General features: G+C 36.2%; 1 protein-coding gene across 4 annotated transcripts in view; it reads left to right on the top strand.

Annotated features, from left to right (window-relative positions):
- Positions 1–22,318, top strand: part of LOC127182642 (nesprin-2) — a 121,248-nt gene that overhangs the window by 98,082 nt on the left and 848 nt on the right. For 2 of the 4 annotated variants that reach the window (XM_051138039.1, XM_051138038.1), the window contains 17 exons: positions 2,445–2,606; positions 5,482–5,648; positions 8,589–8,751; positions 10,593–10,780; positions 11,186–11,336; positions 12,547–12,729; positions 12,817–12,954; positions 13,067–13,261; positions 13,468–13,702; positions 15,588–15,656; positions 16,574–16,671; positions 16,800–16,926; positions 19,305–19,507; positions 19,624–19,824; positions 19,903–20,031; positions 20,143–20,334; positions 21,901–21,950. In XM_051138039.1, coding sequence (XP_050993996.1) covers positions 2,445–2,606; positions 5,482–5,648; positions 8,589–8,751; positions 10,593–10,780; positions 11,186–11,336; positions 12,547–12,729; positions 12,817–12,954; positions 13,067–13,261; positions 13,468–13,702; positions 15,588–15,656; positions 16,574–16,671; positions 16,800–16,926; positions 19,305–19,507; positions 19,624–19,824; positions 19,903–20,031; positions 20,143–20,334; positions 21,901–21,950 — 2,651 coding nt within the window. The remainder of the gene's footprint in view (positions 1–2,444; positions 2,607–5,481; positions 5,649–8,588; positions 8,752–10,592; positions 10,781–11,185; positions 11,337–12,546; positions 12,730–12,816; positions 12,955–13,066; positions 13,262–13,467; positions 13,703–15,587; positions 15,657–16,573; positions 16,672–16,799; positions 16,927–19,304; positions 19,508–19,623; positions 19,825–19,902; positions 20,032–20,142; positions 20,335–21,900; positions 21,951–22,318) is intronic. The other 2 variants (XM_051138041.1, XM_051138040.1) reach the window with 1 other exon arrangement.

Here is a 22,318-nt window from a genome sequence, read left to right as displayed (position 1 = left end):
GACAGCTCTAGTCCTCATTGTCATTCATAATATTTTAATATTATAGACTAGAATAGTTCTCAAAAATTGACTCTTTGTGTTCTGCTGAAGAACAAAAGTCTTCTGAGTTTGGTAAATGTCGAATTTGCGTTTCTGGGCAAACAATCCACTTAACATTACAACTTTGCTAAAATCAGTGTTACTTTGGAAATGTAATTGCAAGATTACAAGTTACCTATTAATGTAACTGATTACATTTGATTACAGGGTTAACCTTGCAGTAGTACGCAATACTGATTACTGGCAGAGTTGTCAAAATCTTTCATCACTTGAATTAAGATTATACTAATTTAATTTTAAAGCACAGCTACCACAAAATCAGGCTTCAGCACTTCTTTTTACTTTCAAGATCATTCTGAGGATAACTACTGATTTAAAATAATAACAAGAGATGGTTTAATAGCTATGATAGTGTTTTTAAAATCAAATATTTGCTTAGCTATGACAGCAAACACTAGTGTCTAACAATGCCTTGGACAAAAACAGTTAATGTAAAAAATAAAGCATATACACAAACCCAAATAGGAAGTAAAAAAATGCGTGCCCGAGATTTGTCAGCGAGTAAACCTAAACATCCCCCTAGGCTCATAGAAATGGTTTGACCCAAGTCATCAGCAACCAATGACACTGCACCGTTCAAACTGGACAAGTGCTGATATTTCATGTGTATTTAACACGTATTATATGTGTATTTTGTGTGTTAAATATGTTGTTTGCGCTAATTTTTCATGTGTAAACGTAAACACATGAAATACAGGTAGTTAACGTGTTAAAATTCACGTTTTTTAATCATTTGGCCTTCCGTAAGAGTAAGCTCGCTCTGCGCTGCCGCTTGAACTTTGAGCCGAGTGGATAAATGGTCCGTGCAATTCAGTATCAAACTGTTATCGTTTTATGCAATAACAACATTGTTTTATTCAAGTTTAAAGGCAGATTTTTGCTCCTAAGTGAAAGTTGTAGAAACCAGATCGTTAATTGTGATTTTAAACTAGTCTTTTTCATTTTTCCTTAACAAAATAAATATCTGAATAGAAAAATTAATTTTTTAGTTTCTGCAAAGATTACGTTAAATTATGTAACTCCATTACACTGGCTTTGATTATATTCGTTTTGCTCTTTATTAAATAAAATAAAGTCTATTTTAACTGACACGTCAAGTTGCGTTGCGTACAGTACGTAGCTCATTTTTTTAAGTTGCTTCCCAGGCAAAGCAAAGGCTAACTGAGGACTTTTTTTTTAGCTCATCTGTCTAACGCAGGTGTCTGGCCTGCCATCATTAAGTAAAGTAGCTGAATGGCCCGCTGACGTTTGAATGGAGTTGCTCTTGTAACTGTAAATGGTCTGAGCAATTAAAAACAGAAAGTCCACATTTAGGACAAATCGTCACATGGCCTACATCCAGCCGTTGGACTTATCACCACATAATGCAGGGTGCCTTGTTTAATGAGCCGTTTTTCAGTTTGTGGAGTTGCTGTTGTGAGTTTTCAGTCGTGTCTTTATTTGAAACTCTGGCCGGAAGCCAGGACCGAGCCAGTGAGGTCAATCTACGTTGTGCGTCAGTGTCTGTTGCCAACAGGTTGCAGGTGGAAACGTTCCCTGGACTGAATGGCAGATGGCAGAGCTAGGCCTTGTTTTTCAAGAAGGAGGTCTTCGCATATGTTTTGGGCCAAGTGGCTTGGGTTCATGGAAATGCATAAATAATGTGTTGAACAGAAGTGATCAGCTAACCTCTATGGTTAATATTCTTGTTTAGAAGGAAAACTGACATTAATGGGTCAAGGAAAACGTATAGCCTTCACTGACAAATGTAGCATGGAAAATGCCTTTGTTCTTTTTAAAAGGCTGCATGTAAGCCCCAGCAATATATTAATGACACAAGCAGAAAGGAAACTAAAAAAGCGCTGCTCGTGTCCCCTATTGAGTCTTGATGTTAGTACAAACTAATAGACAAGCCCCTTACTGACAGAAAGCAGTAAAAGCAAGCAGGCTTTTGCTGTACTCTTTTGCTTAAAAGTCCAGTAATCAATCTCACAGCGTGAGATGAGTGTTTCGTTAAAAGCCTTTCAGATGGCCGGCTTTTCAAGAATAAAGTCATATAGTTGTACCACTTTTGTACCGAGTTGTTTTTAAGTCTTTCTCACTTGTGCATTAGGGTAGTGAACTGACCTGTCAGTTTAAGAGCACATTACAAAATTCAATAAGGACAAAGAGTGCAAGTTATGTAATCTCTCTAGCAATTCATAGTAGGGCATATGCTCTCAGGGATATTTCCTGACTGAATAAATGTCATTATAATGAAAAATAAAATGTCATTGACATTTTATGATGTCTGGGACTTTCAGACTTTTCTGTACTTACTGTCAGAGAATGTTTTTTAAAGACTTTATTCTTTCTCTTTTATGTAGGTGTCACTTCGCAAACAGGAAATAGCTGATCGCCTGAACGCCTGGATCATCTTCAATGATAAAAACAAGGAGCTCTGTGATTGGCTGACGCAGATGGAGAAAAAAGTGGCACATAGAGGCGAGAACCTTAGTATTGAGGAAATGGTGAAGAAACTTAAAAAGGTAGAGTTTACTTTCCTTTGTCATTGCTGTGATTCTTTTACTACTGTAAATGGATAATTAAGCAAACAAAGAAAATTCATTATTATAATTAAGCCGTTATTTACCCACCAAGCTTAACTACCACTTGACAAAAGTTTGTGGTCTATACATTTTTTTTCTTTTTAAAGAAATCACTTATGCTAACTAAGGCTGCATTTATTTGATCGAAAATACAGTAAAAATAGTACATTTAAAAAAACTGCTTTCTGTTTTAATATATTTTAAAATGTAATTTATTCCTGTGATGGTAAAGCAGCCATTACTTCAGTCTTCAGTTCATAGTATGTCAGGTGACAAATCATAATATTTTTGTGGAAATTGTAAAGGAAATTCAGATATTATTTAAATTATGTAAAATACACTACCAGTCAAGTTTTTGAACAATAAGATTTTTTAATGTTTTTTATTTTTAAGATTTTTTTAATATTTTCTGCTCGCAAAGCCTGCATTTATTTGACCCAAAGTACAGCAAAAACAGTAAAATGTAGAAATATTTTTACTATTTAAAAAAACTGTTTTGTATTTGATTATATTTTAAAATATAATTTATTCCTGTGATTTCAAAGCTTAATTTTCAGCATTCAGATGCTTTAAATTGATCAAAAGTGATGATAAAGACATTTATAATGTTACAAAAGATTTCCATTTCAGGTAAATTTTGTTCTTCTGAGCTTTCTATTCATCAAAGAAACCTAAAAAAAAATCTACTCAGCTGTTTTTAACAGTTTCAATAATAATAATAATAATAATAATAATTGTTTTTTTAGCAGCAAATCAGAGTATTAAATGGCTACTGAAGGATCATGTGACTAGAGTAATGATGCTTTGAAATCACAGGAATAAATTACATTTTAAATATATTAAAACAGAAAACAGTTATTTTAAATACTAAAAATTTTCAACATTTTACTGTTTTTGCTGTACTTCGGATAAAATAAATACAGGCTTGAGCAGAAGAGCCTTCTTTAAAAAACATTAAAAAATCTTTTTTTTTTTTTTTTAATGATCTTTTACTTACCCCAAACTTTTCAATGTTGATTTTCTTTTTCCTATTTAACACAAAAGTTGAATAATAAAATTAGAAGAATATCCTTTTTTGTACACTGCAAAAAATGCTTTTCTTAGATTTTTTGTTCGTTTCCAGCTGAAATATCTAAACATTCTTAAATCAAGAAGGATTTTCTAGACAAGTAAAAATTGTCTTGTTTTCAGAAAAAGTCAAAAATTAAGTGAGTTTTTGCTTGAAACAAGCAAAATAATCTGCTAGTGGTGTAAGCAAAATAATCTAGTTTTTTGCTTGAAATAAGATTAATTTGCTTACCCCATTGCCAGATTATTTTGCTTGTTCTAAACAAAAACTCACTTAATTTTGACGACTTTTTTCTGTAAACAAGATAATTTTTACTTGTCTAGAAAATCCTTCTTGATTTAAGAATGTTTAGATATTTTGGCTGGAAACAAGAAAAAAATCTAAGTAAGAAAAGCATTTCTGCAGTCTATAATCCAAGTGCACAAATCATGTAAACCATTGATTATTTCCTTTTTTGCTTTTGTCATTTTTAGCATCCAGACTCCATTTATTATAATTCCATGCAAAATAACAAGACATACTCCTTTTGTGTTCCATGTCAAAAAAACGGGTGAATAAATCACATAATTTCTATTTTTTGTGCAAACTATCCATTGAAATTATGTATTCTCTATGAATTAATACATACAATTGCTTGCCTACCTGGTTTTGTGGTTACATAACCAATTACCATACTAGTTTGAGGTAAATTTCAGACAAAGGCTTCACATGGTTCTGTTTCCATGTGCCTTCGACATGGTAAGTTTCTGTTGTACATTTGTAAGGAGCTTAAGTAGGTCGGTAATATGGTATTATATGGTGTATGCTATTATAAATATCTATGAAGGATTAAAGCAGTCTCAAATGAACAGCACGCTTAAGCGTTCCCAAGGGAGGCCCCACAGATTTTACCTTTCACAGAGGCTCCATTCTATCCACACACATAGCATTTGTTCATTTTTACTTAAATATGCTACAAATGTACATTATTTCTATATAAACAAGTAAAAAACACCAAAGATTAGCTTTAATCTGGATTACGGAATGTACTGTAAAAATTTAGGGCAGTGCTATACAGCATTACTGTGTTCATTTACCTCATTGTTAATACACAACAATAGCCTCGTATGTGCATTTTCTCTCTCACCATCAAACAGTGCAACCTCAAGCACTCTGCAGTCATTAGCACATAGTTTACAATTGAGGTTTTGAAGGGTTTCAGGCCGCTAATGATCACATGTCATTGTCTCTCAAGCACAGTTAATGATGGCCAGTGTTATTTCATCATTTATCATTTATTTTTAGAATTTCTGTTTTTATTTTTGTTAGTTTTAACTTTTTAAAATATGTGTAGTTTTTATTCCTTTTTTTAGTTTGAGTTGTTTTACTGCATGAAGTTAAACTAAATAAAATAATGATTTTTTTCCCATAAGCTAAAATAAAATATAGTTGTAGTTTTAGTTAACTGTAATAGCTCTGCTGTCAAGAGCAAGAGTCCTGCTGTTCAAAGTAAGCCAGGTTGGACTAAATAAAACAGAAAAAAGCAGAGGAGAATGTGAAAAGGATTTGGGCTGCCGAGGGGTCAGTGCGAATAATTGTTCCCCTTTTTTTTAAAGAGAGCCCATGCTGAGAGAAAAAAAACATAGTTTTGACAGCTGTCAGACCCATCCAGAGACAAAGTGCAGTTAGTCGGTTTTGTTTGGGATGGATGTGTTAATGACTAAAGCACATGAGAGGCGGGTGCTCATTGTGCACATCTCTCTTCAGGACTGCATGGAGGAGATTAACCTCTTCAGCGAGAACAAGAGCCACCTCAAGCAGCTGGGCGAGCAGCTCCTATTGGCCAGCGACAAGGCGAAGGAGGCAGAGATCCACGGGGCCCTGCAAGATGTCAACGACCGCTGGCAGCACCTGTTCGACCACATTGAAGCCAGGTGAGCGAAAAACTAATGAACCACACTGAACTGCTTTGAGGAGTAAATGCTTATTTGATAGAAATCCTTTCTTTCCTTTTTTCCTGATGTTTGCTATTGTTTTTCTGTATCCGTTGATTAATGACTGATCAAAGCTCTTTGTTTGAAAGCCTTAGCCTGCATCTGCATCATTTCTGCTTTCCATTTAATCACTGATTGATTCATTCATTCATTTGTGCATTTATTCCTCATTTAAACCTGTTGGTGGTGATAAAGCCTTTGATTAGGCTTTTATATTGGTTTTTGAGGCATTTAATAGATTCTTTTATCCAGATTTAAGAAAAAAAAAAGTGCTTAAGCTTTCAGTGTGAGCTCACTGTGATCAATAGATGGTTAGCAAGTAGTTCAAAAAGCTGCTGCTGAGAAAATAACTTCCTGTGCAAATCAATGTAGAGGAAAGTGATGTAGGAAGTGACTTTGTCCATCAAATTGTGCCTGTGTGGTTAGAAAGAAATGCATATATGAAGAGCCGTTTCAGGCTAAAAGTTGTGTGCGTGTGTGTGTGTCAGTTTTGTTCTGTATGACGGGAAATGCTTTTTTTTACCAGGGTTTGTGGGTAAACTCTGTCCCTAAGCTCAACAAGTAGTAATAGAAGCCTCAACATTCAATTCAATTTGATTCAAAATAAAACTATTATATTAATATGATATTATGCAGTTATTAAATTGTTAAAATAAGTATAAGCATGCTTGTGTAATGCTAAATTATTATTATTGTTATTAATATTATTACAAATACTCTTTAGTGTTATTAACCAAAAAATGTAAACAAATTAAATTAATAAAAAACAAATACTTAATGTTTAAGAAGTACTAGAAGTTATATAGATATAAAGAATAAAGAAAAAAAAATGACAAGCAAATAACAAAATTAAAAACAAATTATAATAAAATTAAAATAAAGCCCAATATGTAAACATAAAAACTATATAAATAAATACTATAATTGTAAATAAATAATACTAAAATAAAAAGTGTCACTATATTGAAACAATATGAATGAACATTTAAACATTTTCCTGGCTATTTTATGGGGGACAAAAAACTTTAGGTATTTCATTATTTATTTATTTATTTTATTCTATTTTATTTATTTTATTTCATTTAAATAGATACTATAATTGTATATAAATAATACTAAAATAACACTTGTTAAAGTGTCACTATATTCATAAATAATACTGTTAAAGTGTCACTATATTGAAACAATATGAATGAACATTTAAACATTTTCCTGGCTATTTTATGGGGAAAAAAAATTCAGGTATTTTATTTTATTTTTTATTTTTTATTTATTGTATTTTATTTTATTTATTTTATTTCATTTAAATAGATACTCTAATTGTATGTAAATAATACTAAAATAACACTTGTTAAAGTGTCCCTATATTGATAAATAATACAGTTAAAATGTCACTATATTGAAACATTATAAATAAACATTTAAACATTTTCCTGGCTGCTTTATGAAAAAAAACTGTAGTCAATTTTATTTTATTTTATTTTATTTTATTTTATTTTATTTTATTTTATTTTATTTTATTTAAATATATACTATAATTGTATATAAATAATACTAAAATAACACTTGTTAAAGTGTCACTATATTCATAAATAATACTGTTAAAGTGTCATTATATTGAAACAATATGAATGAACATTTAAACATTTTCCTGGCTATTTTATGGGGAAAAAAAATTCAGGTATTTTATTTTATTTTTTATTTTTTATTTATTTTATATTTATTTTATTTTATTTTATTATTTTTTTTATTTACATTGAAATGAAATCATTCATGTGTCCCCAAATGATTCATCTTGTACCATGACACAATTCACCCCTAATGTGGAGCAGGGTTTTTTTTTTTCTGTCACAGTGTTATAGATGGCTTCCACTAAGTTTAGACGTCCTAGAATACATCATATAATTTTGTATTATAAATCATATAATTTCTCATTTCAGTTTTACAGCAAGCTTTCCCCACTAATAAAACTAATTTACTTTTTTTCTGGTCTTCAGTACTTTGGATGGTTACCACAGCTGGCGTATGCTCTCATAATCATTCAGTCTGTTTTTGAAATTTGCACATACCGAGTGTATGAATCAGGTGGTTTTCCTAAGCAAGCAATAAAAAACAACTCAAGTGCTTTCCAATCTTGTCGGTGACATCGTCAGCCTCTCATGTAATTGGTCAGTCCTGCGGTGTGACGTGTTCTGAAGCAGCCAGATGGTGCTAATATTGAAGGAGGAGGGAATTAACGTAGCCCTCACTAGTGTCATTAGTTTCAGCTTTGCCATATGGCTTGTTCAGGCTTCTGTAGCTTGTCCTAGTCCCTCTGTATAGCTCGAATAGGCTGGAGGGGGTGGTGGGGGGCAGTGGTCTGTCACCTCATATTATATCTTATGAACAGGGGCACAATGGGGCCAGGGGGACAGTATGTACTCAGGCACGCTATAATCACACAGCCGGCCATCTGCAGGTATGGCTGCTCAGACGGATTGCGAGGCCATGCGGTCACTCAGACAACAAGAAGCTTCACACTTAAATGGTTCAATCTAATCCCTATGGGACAAACACCCATTGTCTGTGTTTCAGTGTCATCTGACCTGGGGTTATCAGACCTTTTTTTTTGTTTCCCGCCAAGTGTAGCGCGTCGAACTTTCACAGGATTTCATTGGGTTCCAGCCAAACTACACAGTCTCAGATACCAAAGAAAACAGTTGCTTGACTGATTTATAAAGGGGTCACAAAAAATAAAGTTTTATCTAGCAGAGATTCGAGAGGCCTTTTGGACACATTCAGGTTTTCATCAAAATGTCCAAGATCTCTTTTTTTCCCAAAATGGTCTTTTTGATAATCCAGAGATTCAAAATGAATATGCTGTATCTCTCTCTCTTTCAGGGTGAAAAAGCTGACAGAAACGCTGGTGACAGTGCAGCAGTTGGATAAGAACATGATTAACCTTCGCTCTTGGCTCACTCGCATTGAAGCTGAGCTGGCCAAACCCATTCACTACAGTATCTGCCATAGAGATGAGATCCAGAAGAGATTGGTTGAGCAACAGGTCAGCAAATCAACAGTTTATAAAATGGATATGATAGATTCAATTAGCTGAAATACCAGATTGTAGATTAGTGTGTGTTTTGTCTTGTCAACTGGCGGAGTTTTATTTTTTTTATAATGCATAAACAGGTGAAAAATTCTGCCAATACAACAAAACTTATTCCAGATATTCCAGTTTTTTTTTTTTTGTTTTTTTTTGTATCAGGTGAATATCTAGTTTGAGGGATGTTTTTTTATTTTTGCTGGAAAATACTTCTTAGGGCATTAATTAATCAAAAGCCCTAAGATTAATTTATTATTAATAATTGTGACTCTGGACCACAAAACCAATCAATTAAATTGACCATTTAATCAACCATTTAATTGAAAGCTGAATAAATAAGCTTTCCATTTATGCATGGTTTGTTAGGATAGGACAATATTTGGCCGAGATACAACTATTTGAAAATCTGGAATCCGGAATCTGGAATGCAAAAAAAAAATCTAAATATTGACAAATCATATATTGACATATTATATTTATGGTAGAAAATTAATAGGAAATTTCATGGAACATAATCTTTATTTAATATCCGAATGATTTTTGGCATACAACTATTTGAAAATCTGGAATCTGAGGGTGCAAAAAAATCAAAATAGAGAAAATTGCCCTTAAAGTTGTCCAAATGAAATTCTTAGCAGTGCATATTACTAAACAAAAATTACGTTTTTAGATATTTACAGTAGGAATTTAACAAAATGTCTTCATCGAACATGATCTTTACTTAATATCCTAATGATTTTTGGCATAAAAAAACATCAAATACAGTGTATTTTTGGATATTGCTACAAATATACTTAATATACTACATAAGACTGGTTTTGTGGTCCAGGGTCACAATTGATTAATTTGACTGTCTTTAATTGAAATTAATTATTTCCAATGACTTTTTCATGACATTGGGTTGGTATAATTCTTTCGGGGCTTCATGAATTGTCTGCAAAATACTTTTAAAATTCTTCAGTTGTCTTGTAAAACAACACTTTTTTTTTTACCTTGTCAAAAACAGCTCCGTTCACAGCGACCCGTTTTGGTGCATGTCTCTTCCATTTCTTTCTTTTGTGTGTGTGTATTTGGTGGCACATTACCATCAAAAACTAATCCACTGCATCTTCATCTGATGCTGTGAGAAAATTAAGATTCTTTTGTTCATTTTTACGTCCAACTACAAAACCCCTGCATTGCTTACGAGACATGTCTTACATCTCATGAGAGATGTCGCTACAGCTGCTCAGAGATGGAGAAAATGGCGGACAGCATACAGCTGGCTGAGGGCAGAAATATGTTAATATGGGACAGTCCGTCAGCTGTCGTGGGCGGAGCCTGAGCAATATGACATCATACTGCTCAGAAAATCAAAACGGCTTGATAACTGAAACTGTTTAGTTTTTTTGGGGATTAAAAAAAAAGGAGTGAATGGATTATCATTGTAGGGTGGTTGTGTCCACACACTGCTGAGACACATTAATATGCAAATACCATTTGCATCCGATGTCCCCTTTAAAGGGCCAATTCATTGCGTACAAGAAGTTTTTAATAAAACATGGCTGTCTGTGCAGTATAAATATGAAAATATATTTTTTAAATCAGAAAAAGGGCTACGGTGTTCCCTTTCATCAAAACTTTAACATCATAATGCACTTCTGATTTGGGTACCACCTCTCTGTCAGTCTTACAGAATTGCAAAAAATGTGAAGTTTGTTCTGTAGTTTTAACAAAATTATTCATTTATGTAAATGTATGTATTATAGTGACATTATAACAATACAAAGCTGGTTTAACATATTTATGCATTTGTTTAGGACCTGCAGCGTGACATCGAGCAGCACACTGAGAGGGTGGCATCTGTGCTCACCCTGTGTGACGTGCTTCTGCACGACAAGGATGCCTGCAGCAGCGATGGAGAGAATGACTCCATCCAGCAGACCACGCAGCGCTTGGACCAGCGCTGGAGAAATATCTGCTCCTTGTCTCTGGAGAGGAGGCTGAGGTATGAGCATTTATCTAGATGTCTCAAACACACCACTCTCATCACTGCTCACAGATGTTTAGTCATTCTGTTGCATCCGTTTATGGGAAGGAAGTTTCAGTTCATTCTGGATCCAGATTAAGAAACTGCTTTCTCATTCACAGCTCCCTACTGAGTAAGGGATATCTGTGAAGATTACTTTGCATGATAAAATTTGATTATTTTTAATGCCCTGTAATGTCACCAAACATTTGAGTTTATGGGTTTTGATTTGGTAAATAAGAATAACATGAATTAAAATACAAGTATTTTAAAGTAAGTGCACACACACTTGCACATTGAGTATTACAGCGTATTATGTTTAATTTATATAAATGTAAATGTATATTAGACTATTTGTTTTTAATCACTCCTGTCTGTTTGCAGGATTGAGGAGACATGGAGACTGTGGTGCAAGTTTCAGGAGGATTACTCTTCCTTTGAGGACTGGCTGAATGTAGCTGAGCGCTCCACTGCTGAACCCAATTCATCAGACGTCCTGTATGTTGATGCCAAAGAGGAACTCCAGAAATATGAGGTTTGACTCCAGCAAAATCCTAAGCCTTTGAATGGCTGTGCTACTGGACTATCATGTTTGTATCATTTAGTGCAAGTCAAATGTTTAGGAACATGATCAGTACAGTTAAAGGGAATGCTGGGTATTAAGTATTTGTATGGCTTAATATAACATAAATGATGTCTCTAACTGAAATATGTAGTGGAAAACCCATGAAGGATTTACGTTATTTTAAAAAAATCTGCATTGTTTAATACATATTTTGGTCTGTGGGGAGTTCCATTATTTTGATTAAATGGTTGCACTCTGTGAGCTCCTGCCGCTTCCTGTTGCTATTTTTACCGCGACACAATACGGAAAATAAGATACTGAGACAATGACTATAGCTAATGAAAGCTTACAGGTGGTGATGGATAAAAGCGTAGGCTTAAACCAAATGCCGTACCATTGTTTTTTTCCCACAAGGGCTCTAAACGCCTCCGGATATCAAGTGAAATCCAAGCTGAGAAACTCCTTTAGTGGCTGCAGTGTCATGACGAGCAGCGGCATGTTTACATCCTGCCGGGGTGGCATCTAGCGTTTCTTGTCTCTGCCGTTTGTAAGCACTTTTTAGTAGCTGTGGTCTACTAAAAGCCTCAATGGCATCAGGGCTAAATGCGGGTCTTTTAGGAAGTTTTTTTTTTTTTGCCCACACACATCTTCCCATTCTTTTCTCCTCTTCTTATCACTAGGAAAGCAGTGATGACTTAACATCACTTCTCTTGTTGCCCTTCGACTGACAGATACAACCAAAAGCCGCACAATGTGGTGTCATATCACTATTTTATTTTCCATGTTGTGTAGAAAATAGCAACAGTTAGCACCTGTTAAAATGATGACATAAAATATGTATAAAACAATGTGGATTTTTAAAATAATGTAAATCTTTAATGGATTTTCTACTACATATTTCAGTAAGAGACAAATTTGTTATGTTACACCATACAAGTTTTAATTTCCCTTTATGAGAATATCATATTTGTCAGCAGTTTTTCATTTACTGAATGTTTTAGTCATTCAAGCATGACTTATGAAATGTTTCTAATGTTAAAAACACTCACTCTTTACATGGAAATGGAGTGTTAAAGAGATTTAGACATAGAATATCCTTTAGCTTTAATTGAACAGAGTGTACAGTTACAGCAGTTCTGAAATGTGTTTTTGTGGTCATAGTTTTGATTTATCGTTTTAGGTTTTCCAAAAGCAGGTACATGAGAGTCTGACCCACCTGGAGGTTATTAATAACCAGTACAGACGACTGGCACGGGAAAACCGCGCCGATGCAGCCAGCAGACTCAGAGCCATGGTGCATCAGGGGAACCAGCGGTGGGACGCGCTCCAGAGAAGAGTGGCTGCAATACTGCGCAGACTCAGAGTGAGGACACAGACACACTGTTTACTGTGCACTTTTGTTTACTTGAGTGCGTAAACAAACCTCTCCCACTCTTTTTTCCTCATTTAGCATTTCACAAGCCAGAGAGAAGAGTTTGAGGGAACCCGTAAGGGCCTCCTCGTCTGGCTGACTGAGATAGACCTCCAGCTGACCAATGTGGAGAACTTCACAGAGAGCCATCTCCAAGACAAGATAAAACAGCTGAAGGTTAATAAAGAGGGTTTTCTTTAAATTCAGTCATTCAGTAATAAATAAAGAGTATAAATGATGACAGAATTTCAGCAAAATTTAAGTGCACTTTCATATTCTTTCCCTTTAGAGTTTTAAGAAGGAGATCACTCTGAACACCAATAAGATTGATGCTCTGATCGTGTTTGGGGAGGGTCTGATCCAGAGGAGCTGTCCTCAAGATGCTGTTGAGATAGAAGATGAGTTAGAGGAACTGCACACGTACTGTCAAGAGGTCTTCGGCAGAGTGGCCGGATTCCACCAGCGCCTCACCAGTCTCCGCCCGGTATTATAAATGCTCGCTTTTCTTTACATTCGTTGAATGTTTCTCAGAGACTTCTTTCTAAAACATTACAAAAAAATCCCCAAAGTGTATATTTCAGTACACTTCTTTTTACAGTGACAAATGTGGCAAAATTGTGCAAATAACTTTGCGTATGGGCCATGTTATAAGAGTTTGAATGTATGAATGACAGTGTTTTCTTTTTGAAGCAGCTGCAGGAGCAGCTGGACGTCTTTGATGGTGAACAGTCCAGAGGTACACAGGGCACCCCCTCCTCCAGCCAGCCCTCCATGTGCCTGTTATCACCACCTCAGGAGCGCTCAGGCCGTGAAACCCCTGTCAGCGTGGATTCCATCCCTCTGGAGTGGGACCACACTGGGGACGTTGGCGGCTCTTCTTCACACGATGAGGAAGAGGATGCTGCCTTCTTCTCTGCCCTGTCAGGTAAATAAATATTGATAAATATTTATAAATAAATATGTTTTGATTGCTCAAGCCCTGCAGTGTGCGGAAGATGAAGATCTCAGCAGTTTTAAAAGGATAGTTCACCCAAAAATGAATTACCTCATGTCATTCTAAGCCTGTAAGATCTTTGTTCATCTTCAACACAAATTAAAATATTTTTGATGAAATCCATAAGCTATTATATTAAGAAGTTATGAGAATTTTTTTTTTGTGTGCAAAGAGAACCAAAATAACCATGCAAGTCTTTGTCATGTGTTCACAAGAGTACCATGACATCCTGGCATTCAGTAATCCAGCATCCAGTAATTTCAATAGGAATCCACGTCTTTTGGAATTCTGCTTGTATGTGAACGATTTTCTCATGCAGGTTAAATCTGGTCACATGTTTTCATCATACTGATCAACAGAAAGCTGCTTGGTTTGAAAGTAACTTCTGTGTGAGTTGTGCTTCATGCATCACAACATTGTTGACAGCAGAAAATTGACCTTTTTATCTGCAAAATTTCACTGAAATTTTGGTAATGTGACCACAGTTTTTACTAGGGCTGTCAGTCGATTAAAATCATCATGTAATTAGTTAATCTAATAATGAGTTTGACTGAAAATACCCTGTTTAAAGCTATTTTTGTGTTAAATGAGAAAGTATCAAGTAGACGTTACAAATTGTGGCTTCAGAAAGAAATATTTGATTTAACAGAATTTATTACACATAAACATTTAGGCTTCGACGGCTTAACATAAATTATGGAACATAAAAGAAGATCATTTGAGAAACATCTCAGTATTTTTTGTTTATACATTGAAAGTCATTGGTAAACAAAAAATGCTTTGGTACCAACAGTCTTCAAAATACCTTATTTTCAGTTCCACAAAAGAAAGGTTTAAAACAACAAATGACGACAGAATTACATTTTTGGGGGGTGAACTATCCCTTTACTCTTATTATTGTTATAATTATTATTATTATTATTATTATTTTAATTAAATGATACTCTAAATAAGAAACTAAATCTGCCAGCAGGTGGTGATAATTGTCTTTGAGTCATTCGTTCGTTCGTTCGTTCAAAGAAACTGGCTCTCCTTATAAATGGACCTTTGAATCATTGATTCACACAATTCGTTCAAAACGTGGATTCATTCAGGAACTAAACACCACTGAGATGTGCAACAATTTGCTGTGGCTTCGAAGGTAATATGTTCTCTGCAAAATTGAGCAAAAACACAATATTTTGTTTAAAATATCACAATGTCAGCTTATTTACTGATCTGTTTTATAAAATCACATTTAAGCTTGTGACAGATCGGGACAAAATCAACACTCGTGTCATATTGCTCTTGCTGCCCATGTGATATTGTGTGATTTATATAAATAGGAGACAAAACACAAACAGGAAAATTTTTTGCACCAATACCTTGAATTTTAGAGCATAACTGCATTTATGAAGCATCATATTTGTCAACACTCAGCTATATGAAATATAAGATGACGTACAGATCTAGGGGCGGGGTCAGCGCGTTAACTGCGTTAAAATATTTTAATTGCCTTTTTTTATAATTAAGTTAATGCGTTAAACTGACAGCCCTAGTTTTTACATAACTTGTTTGAGCCGCAAATTGCCAGCTTTGACAGAAAAAAGGCAGATTTTTTTTTTTCCTTTTTCTTTTTTTTTTTTTTTCCCCATAAACCTAAATCTGGAGTCTGATATAACTAAAATACATTGTTAGCCATCATATATTGTTAGCAACTGACTATTTTAACCAGCTCTTGCCAGTTCTATTGGCATTGGCATGTCGTCCGAGGCTGAGATTTTTCCAGAACTCTGACTGCTGGTTGGTTTAGCCACTCATTTTTCTCTCCCTCCAGATTTAGAGGTCACAGAAATCCCAGAATTCTCATCTGAGGTGACAGAGAAGTCTTTTGGAGAGCCTTTAGGTAGGCCTCCATGTCCCTTTTATGTGCACTTTGCACTTGGCACTACTGCAAAATCTTATTACCTTGTTTTGCTGGACTCGCATCTGTCCAGTCCCACACCTCCCCGCTTGTCCTCACTCTTTTCCACATTATTTTCTCTCTCTCTCTCCATCCTGTCTTGTTCCCACATCACTGTCGTTACACTTATAAATAGACATGATTTGCTGTATCATCAAAGGCCTGGTATTTTTCCTTTCAGTGCAGAACTTTCTCTCTTAAATCAAACGATGCAAGCATCCTCCCCTTACCCTGCTCTGCTATGTGCTCTTATCATGAAAGACTTGGGCTTGTGGGGAGATTCTGCTGGTAAAGAGGAGAGTTGAGAGCCGGGCATGTCCAGGGATCTCAGGGAGTGTAAGAGAGGGCACAGAAAGGTTGTGTCCCTCCTCTCGTACAGCTCAGTGCACCTGCTCATCCCCCTCCAAAGCTTTCATGCTCACGCAGAAGATAATAACATTCATTTATCTAAACGGCACCCTTTTGAAGCTTCGCTCATTACTGGAGAAGTGTGCATGACATGTTTGTTTGATGCTTTTGTTTTTAACATGAACTCCTTAAATCCACTTATAATTGTGTTTTTTTTGTAAATGTAGGCCGTCATGTGCAAATGCAATTATTTCTGGAGTGTCACAAAGTATAAAAGTCATTTTTTGTGGATCAGTGTGAATAAATGTTTTTTTCACTAGGCCAAAAATGTAAGCTTCTGTTTTCCATAATACACATCACCTCAAAAGATCAAGGAAAATTTGATTCCTTATGATCCCTGCAGAAGCTAAATAATTCCACTTCTTGTATCGATTTGTCAGCACGGCCCTAATAAAGTAGCCTGTTTTGAGCATTGAGTTAAACCTCTCTCTCCCTCCCTCACACACTCACAGGACAGAACTGGCACTTTCAAAACACACCTGAAAGGAAAGCCTTCCAGCTGGATTCCTCCTCACCTACACACACCAGCACTCCTTTTAAACAAGGCTATGTGAGTATATACCCCTTCCTTCTTAATCTGGCACTTTCACAAACACCCAATTTGCATGTTGTCTTCCTCAGGCAGACTTTGACAGCATAAGTTGATTGTAATGGTGCATGTGTGTCGTGTCTGTGCAGGTGCAGCTGATGTCTGAGTGCAGTGGCAGCATTAAGAGTGTGAAAAGGGTTTCTATGATCCTGGATGATGAGGAACAGCAGGAGGAACAGGGCCTCACTGGCCTGAACACTGCAGACAAACAGTCAGGTACAGACACTTTATCCAGCACAGAAGAACATGAGGATGTCTGTCTGGTACTCTTTCGGAGTGAGTCACGTAATAAGACTCTTCACAGATAGTCGGGTACATGCACTGACGCAGATCACATGTACAAGGGACTACTTGCCATTTTATTTAGACGAGTCTAAAAGCATAAAGCCTTCTTATTAATCAAAAATAGCACATTACATTTTCATGCCACCTCATGGATGGGTAGATAGATGAATGGGAAGATAGCTGGGTAGATGGTTGAAGATAGGTGGATAAATTGATAGTTGGATGGATGGATAGAATTGTGGCTAAACGGATGGATAGGTAGTTGGATGGTTAAGTTGAAAGGTGGATGGATGGATGAGTGAATGGATACATATTTGGAAAGATGGGTTTAAGGATTAGTTCACTTCCAGAACAAAAATTTACAGATAATGTATTCACCCCCTTGTCATCCAAGATGTTCATGTCTTTCTGTCTTCAGTCATAAAGAAATAGTTTTTTGAGGAAGAAATTTCAGCGTTTCTTTTCAGTTTAAAAAAGGGTCTTATCTAGCGAAATAATTGGTTATTTCCTAAAAAAAAAGACAATTTACATACTTTTTAACCGCAGACGCTCATCTTGTGTAGGTTAAATACAGTTAGGGTATGTTGAAAAACTCCCATCTCATTTTCTTCTCCAACTTCAAAATCGTCTTACATCAGTCTTTTACCTTTTTTGTAAAGTGCTTTTGATTTTCTTTGCATGTTCACTTTGCAAACACTGGGTCGGTACTTCTGCAGCAATTTAGGACGATTTTGAAGTTGGAGGAACAAATGAGATTGGAGTTTTTCGATTTACTCTAACTGTTTTAAACCAGAAAAAAACAGAGTTCACGCAGACCTAGACAAGACGAGCATTTGAGGTTGAAAAGTATATAAATAGTAAATTCTTTTAGAAAACAGATCGTTTAGAGCCCTTTGAAGCTGCATTTAAACTGCATTTTGAAAGTTCAAACTCAGGGGCACCATACAAGTCCATTATATGGAAAGGAATCCTGAAATGTTTTCCTCAAAAAACATATTTTTTATGACAGATTTTTTTTTTTGAAGTGTGAAGTGTGAAGTGATGCATAGACAGTTGGGTAGATTAATGTAAAAAATAGTGGGATGGAGGGATTGACGAGTAAATTGGTGGATAAATGGATGGAAGAATAGTGAAGTAAATAGATGAATGGATAGGTGGTTATACAAATGAAGGGATAGGTGGGTGGATGGATAGATCGGTGGCTAAACGGATGAATATGGTAGGAGGATGGTTAAATCGAAAGGTGGATGAATGGATGAGTGGATGAGTGGATGGATACATAGTTGAATAGGTTAACAAAATCATGTATAGGTAGTTGGATAGATGAATGGAAAAATCGATGAGTGGGATGATGGATGGATGGATATGAAAGGTAAGTTGTAAATGGATATATGAATAGTTGGGTAGATGGATGAATGGATGCATAGCTCAGTAGATGGGTGAGGATAGGTGGATAAATAGAATGGATGGATGGATTGTAAATAGGTAAAAAAAAAAAACAGATGAATAGGTAGATAAACTTATGAACTAATGAAGAGATGGTTGGACAGACATGGAGAAATGGAGGGATGGATGAGAGAATTGGTGGAAAAACAAACTGAAGGGTGAACTGATGGATAGATAGTTTCATAGACAAATGAAGGAATGGTTGGGTAGATGTGCAGACGGAAGGATGGATTGGTTGTAAAAATAGATAAATGGATGAATCAGTAGATAGGTGGTTAGAGAAATGAAGGGATGGATAGATGGATTAATAGTTGGCTAAATGGATAGTTGGATAGGTGGATGGTTAAATTAAAAGATGGATTGATGGATGGAAAGATAGCTGGGTATAGATAAATGAATAGATAGGTGAAAAAACAAATTGCTGGTTGAATTTATGGAAGGATATTTGCTTAGACAAATGTAGGAACAATTGGGTAGAAGATGTGTAGACAGATTAATTGGTGGATAAACAGATGGAAGAATAGTTAGTGATGGATGGATGGAGGGAGGGAGGAAGGAATGGATAGTTGGTGGATGGTTAAGCTGAAGGATGCATGGAAAGGTAATTTGGGTATAGATGGATTAGTGGATCGGAGGACAAACAAACTTATGAATGCACTGATGATAAATAATTGGATAGACAAACGGATGAATGCATGGATAGATATATACATGGATAGATTTGTTTGAAAATGAGTAGATGGGTTAGACAAATGAAAGGATGGATTGGTGGATGGATAGACATAAGAATGGATGGATTTACGTATAGATGTTTTTTTGTTTTGTTTTTTTCACTTTATGGACTTGTCCTCTGTTCTCCACAGGAGTGATTGAGCGCTGGGAGCTGCTGCAGGCTCAAGCAGTGAGTAAAGAGCAGTGCAGCTCCAGAGACCCCCAGCAGCTGACCTCTGACCTGCACGACATCACTTCCTGGCTGGATCGTGTCATCCCTGAGCTGGACAGACTGCAGAAGCCTGAGACAGCTGTCAGTGTTGTGATCTTAGAAGAGAGGGTCAAACAACTTAAAGTAAGCATCACAGTTAAAGATCTAAACGTCTACGTTAAATCTTTTAGATTATTAACACAGAGACACTGGAAAGGAAAAAGATATTGTCTTCATACTCTTTGTTCCACATTACACAGGAAATGCAGAAGACATTTGCTCGCTATAAGACCATGATGCTGTCTCTGAACCTGGGTGGGCGAGAGCTGCAGCAGGGGGCTACAGGAGGAGCACCTGAGCTTCAAGAGGGCATGCGCAGCATGAATTGCCGCTGGACAGAAGCTTGTGAGGGACTAGAGGGATGGGAGGACAGTCTACGCACTACCCTAGGACGCTGTCAGGTAAGAGATCTGTCATACATTAAACCTCAGTGGAAAGATCGAAGGTATATTGGAAACTGATCATCTCCCCTCATGTAGGAGTTCCACGAGATGGTCCACTCTCAACTGCTATGGCTGGCCCATGCAGAGAGCAGACGCTACACAGTGAACATGAACGACCCTTCTGTGCAGTCCACCATGCTTCAGGAACACAAAAACACCCTAAAGGTGAGTCAGAGAAACCCAAACCAGAATAACATCAGCTTATATATGGATAATGCTTCAAGTTTATGGTGTTATTTGTGTGGTGAGCTCATGTTTTGCACCCCCTGCTGGCAGGATCTGGCAGAGGAGCTGCAGGGCAGGCAGAAGCAAGTGAGCTCCCTGCAGGAGATCGTCTCCGAGTTGCTCCCTGAGGCTGGTGGGGAAGACAGTACTGAAGCCAGGGAAAAACTCCATGTCATTGGAAGCAAACTACGACTACTGTCACGACAAGTCGACCAGGATCTCCAGACGATTGAGGAGAGATTGGTAAGAGCGTTCTGCAAGCCATTCTTCAGTCATTTACACCACAAAGAGTCAAAAAATAAAAGGGAAGCTCACTTCTACTACGGATTAGGGATGTAACGATATTATCAATATCTGTCTGGATGATATGAAACGATAGTTTTAAAAATTTAAACTACTTCTGACATTAAAGGTCTCACAAACTAAAACCGAAAGCACAATATGGTTTAATCCCTCCATCAAGCCTGTTTTCGCTGCACGTTTTAAGCGAGGTGCACACCTCGTTAAGGTGATCAGCTTGTGATCTGGTTTTTCCACGCCTCAGACTGGCTCAGTTTACTGTAAATGAATGCAATGAACTTGTTTATTGCATGTTGTGAGTTTAGCATGCATTTCTGAATGCAATGACCACCAGTTATGCTTTATTTTTGCAGCAGATGATTACAGCATTTCACTAGATTTGTAGTGAGAAGTCAATTTTCACTGAAGTTTTCCTTCAAAATAAAAGCTCTACTGCCGTTTCCGTTAAAATAAAAGCTTAAAAGTGCAGTATGAATTGCTGACAGTGAGCGGTTTAAATGGGGAACGTTACTGCAGTCCAAATTCAAAACATCTCTTTCAAGTGTAGAAATTAGGAAAGAAGCATTGTAATTTCCGTACTGTAGTTTAAAGCAAAATAATATACCTGTTGGATATTAATTTGAAGTTCACATCAATTCACTTTTTCTGTTTTCTTAGTTAAGAACATGAGTTGGAGCTCTTGATTTTGAACTGTTAGGCCCTGTTTACACTAGTGCATTTTCAAACGGCATTTTAAAATGAAAATGATCCTCGTCTACACCATAGACTGCAAAAAAAATATGGACGTAATGTCCGTGACGTCACCCATAGGTTTCTGAAGAGCATTTTTGAAGCTCTTGGAGGACGGGAGTCGGCCGTCGCCATCTTGGAATCGCGTCACTGCGCGTCAATCCCGGATAATCGAAAATGGGCACAGAGGCGGGACGTGGGTGGAGCTGGTTGCTGAAACCACGCCCGTCTAGCGCGACGGTGGTGACAGCAGCGGCAATCCACCTGTCACTCAAGTGGCCATGCCCTAAATTATGCAGAAATTTAAGGCGTAATATAATTTAAACGGATGAGTTATAAAAAAAATTAACCCCCTCACAGTTGACATGAAGGACAAAATTAGCTATATAGACCAAAACCACTTTTTGTACCTGGCTGTAAACATATTTTTTCTGCTGTTAAGTTGGGCATTTTAACATGGGGAGTCTATGGGATTGACTCCCTTTTGCAGCCAGTCTCTAGCGGCCAGTCGATGAATTGCAGTTTTAGTCACTTCCGTGTTGGCTTCAAGATATTTTTGATGAAATCCATTAATGTAACTGACGCATTCAAGGCCCAGAAAGTCATCATTAAAATAATGTTGTGAAGCTACAAGAATTCTTTGTGCACAAAAAGCAAACAAAAAATATAATTTTATTCAACACCTTCTTCTGTTCTCTGTCAGTCTTTGAAATTAAAAGTATTGGTCATAATATTTTGATTTTTGGTGAGGTGCTGAACTTGTATGTCATGTGTTCGCAGGAGTCCAACGCTGAAGCTTCAGGAGACATGAAATCTGCACAACACTCTCGGTACAGTTGCACACACTTGAACCATATTTATTATTATTTTATGCATTTATTTTTGGTATATTACTTAGTATAGAATATGTCACCCTGGACCACAAAACCAGTCCTAAATTTTTGAAATTGAGATTTATACATAATCTGAATAAATAAGATTTCCATTGATGTATGGTTTGTTAGGATAGGACAATATTTGGCAGAGATGGAGCTATTAGAAAATCTGGAATCTGAGGGTGTTTTATATATTTACAGTTGAAAATTTACAAAATATCTTCATGGAACATGATCTTTACTTAATATCCTAGTGATTTTTAACCTAAAAGAAAAATGGAAAATTTTGACCCATACGATGTATTTTTGGCTATTGCTACAAA

Source organism: Labeo rohita, chromosome 20, assembly GCF_022985175.1.
Source record: "Labeo rohita strain BAU-BD-2019 chromosome 20, IGBB_LRoh.1.0, whole genome shotgun sequence".
In the NCBI taxonomy this organism is placed as follows: domain Eukaryota; kingdom Metazoa; phylum Chordata; class Actinopteri; order Cypriniformes; family Cyprinidae; genus Labeo; species Labeo rohita.
This window is presented reverse-complemented; position numbering and strand designations above follow the sequence as displayed.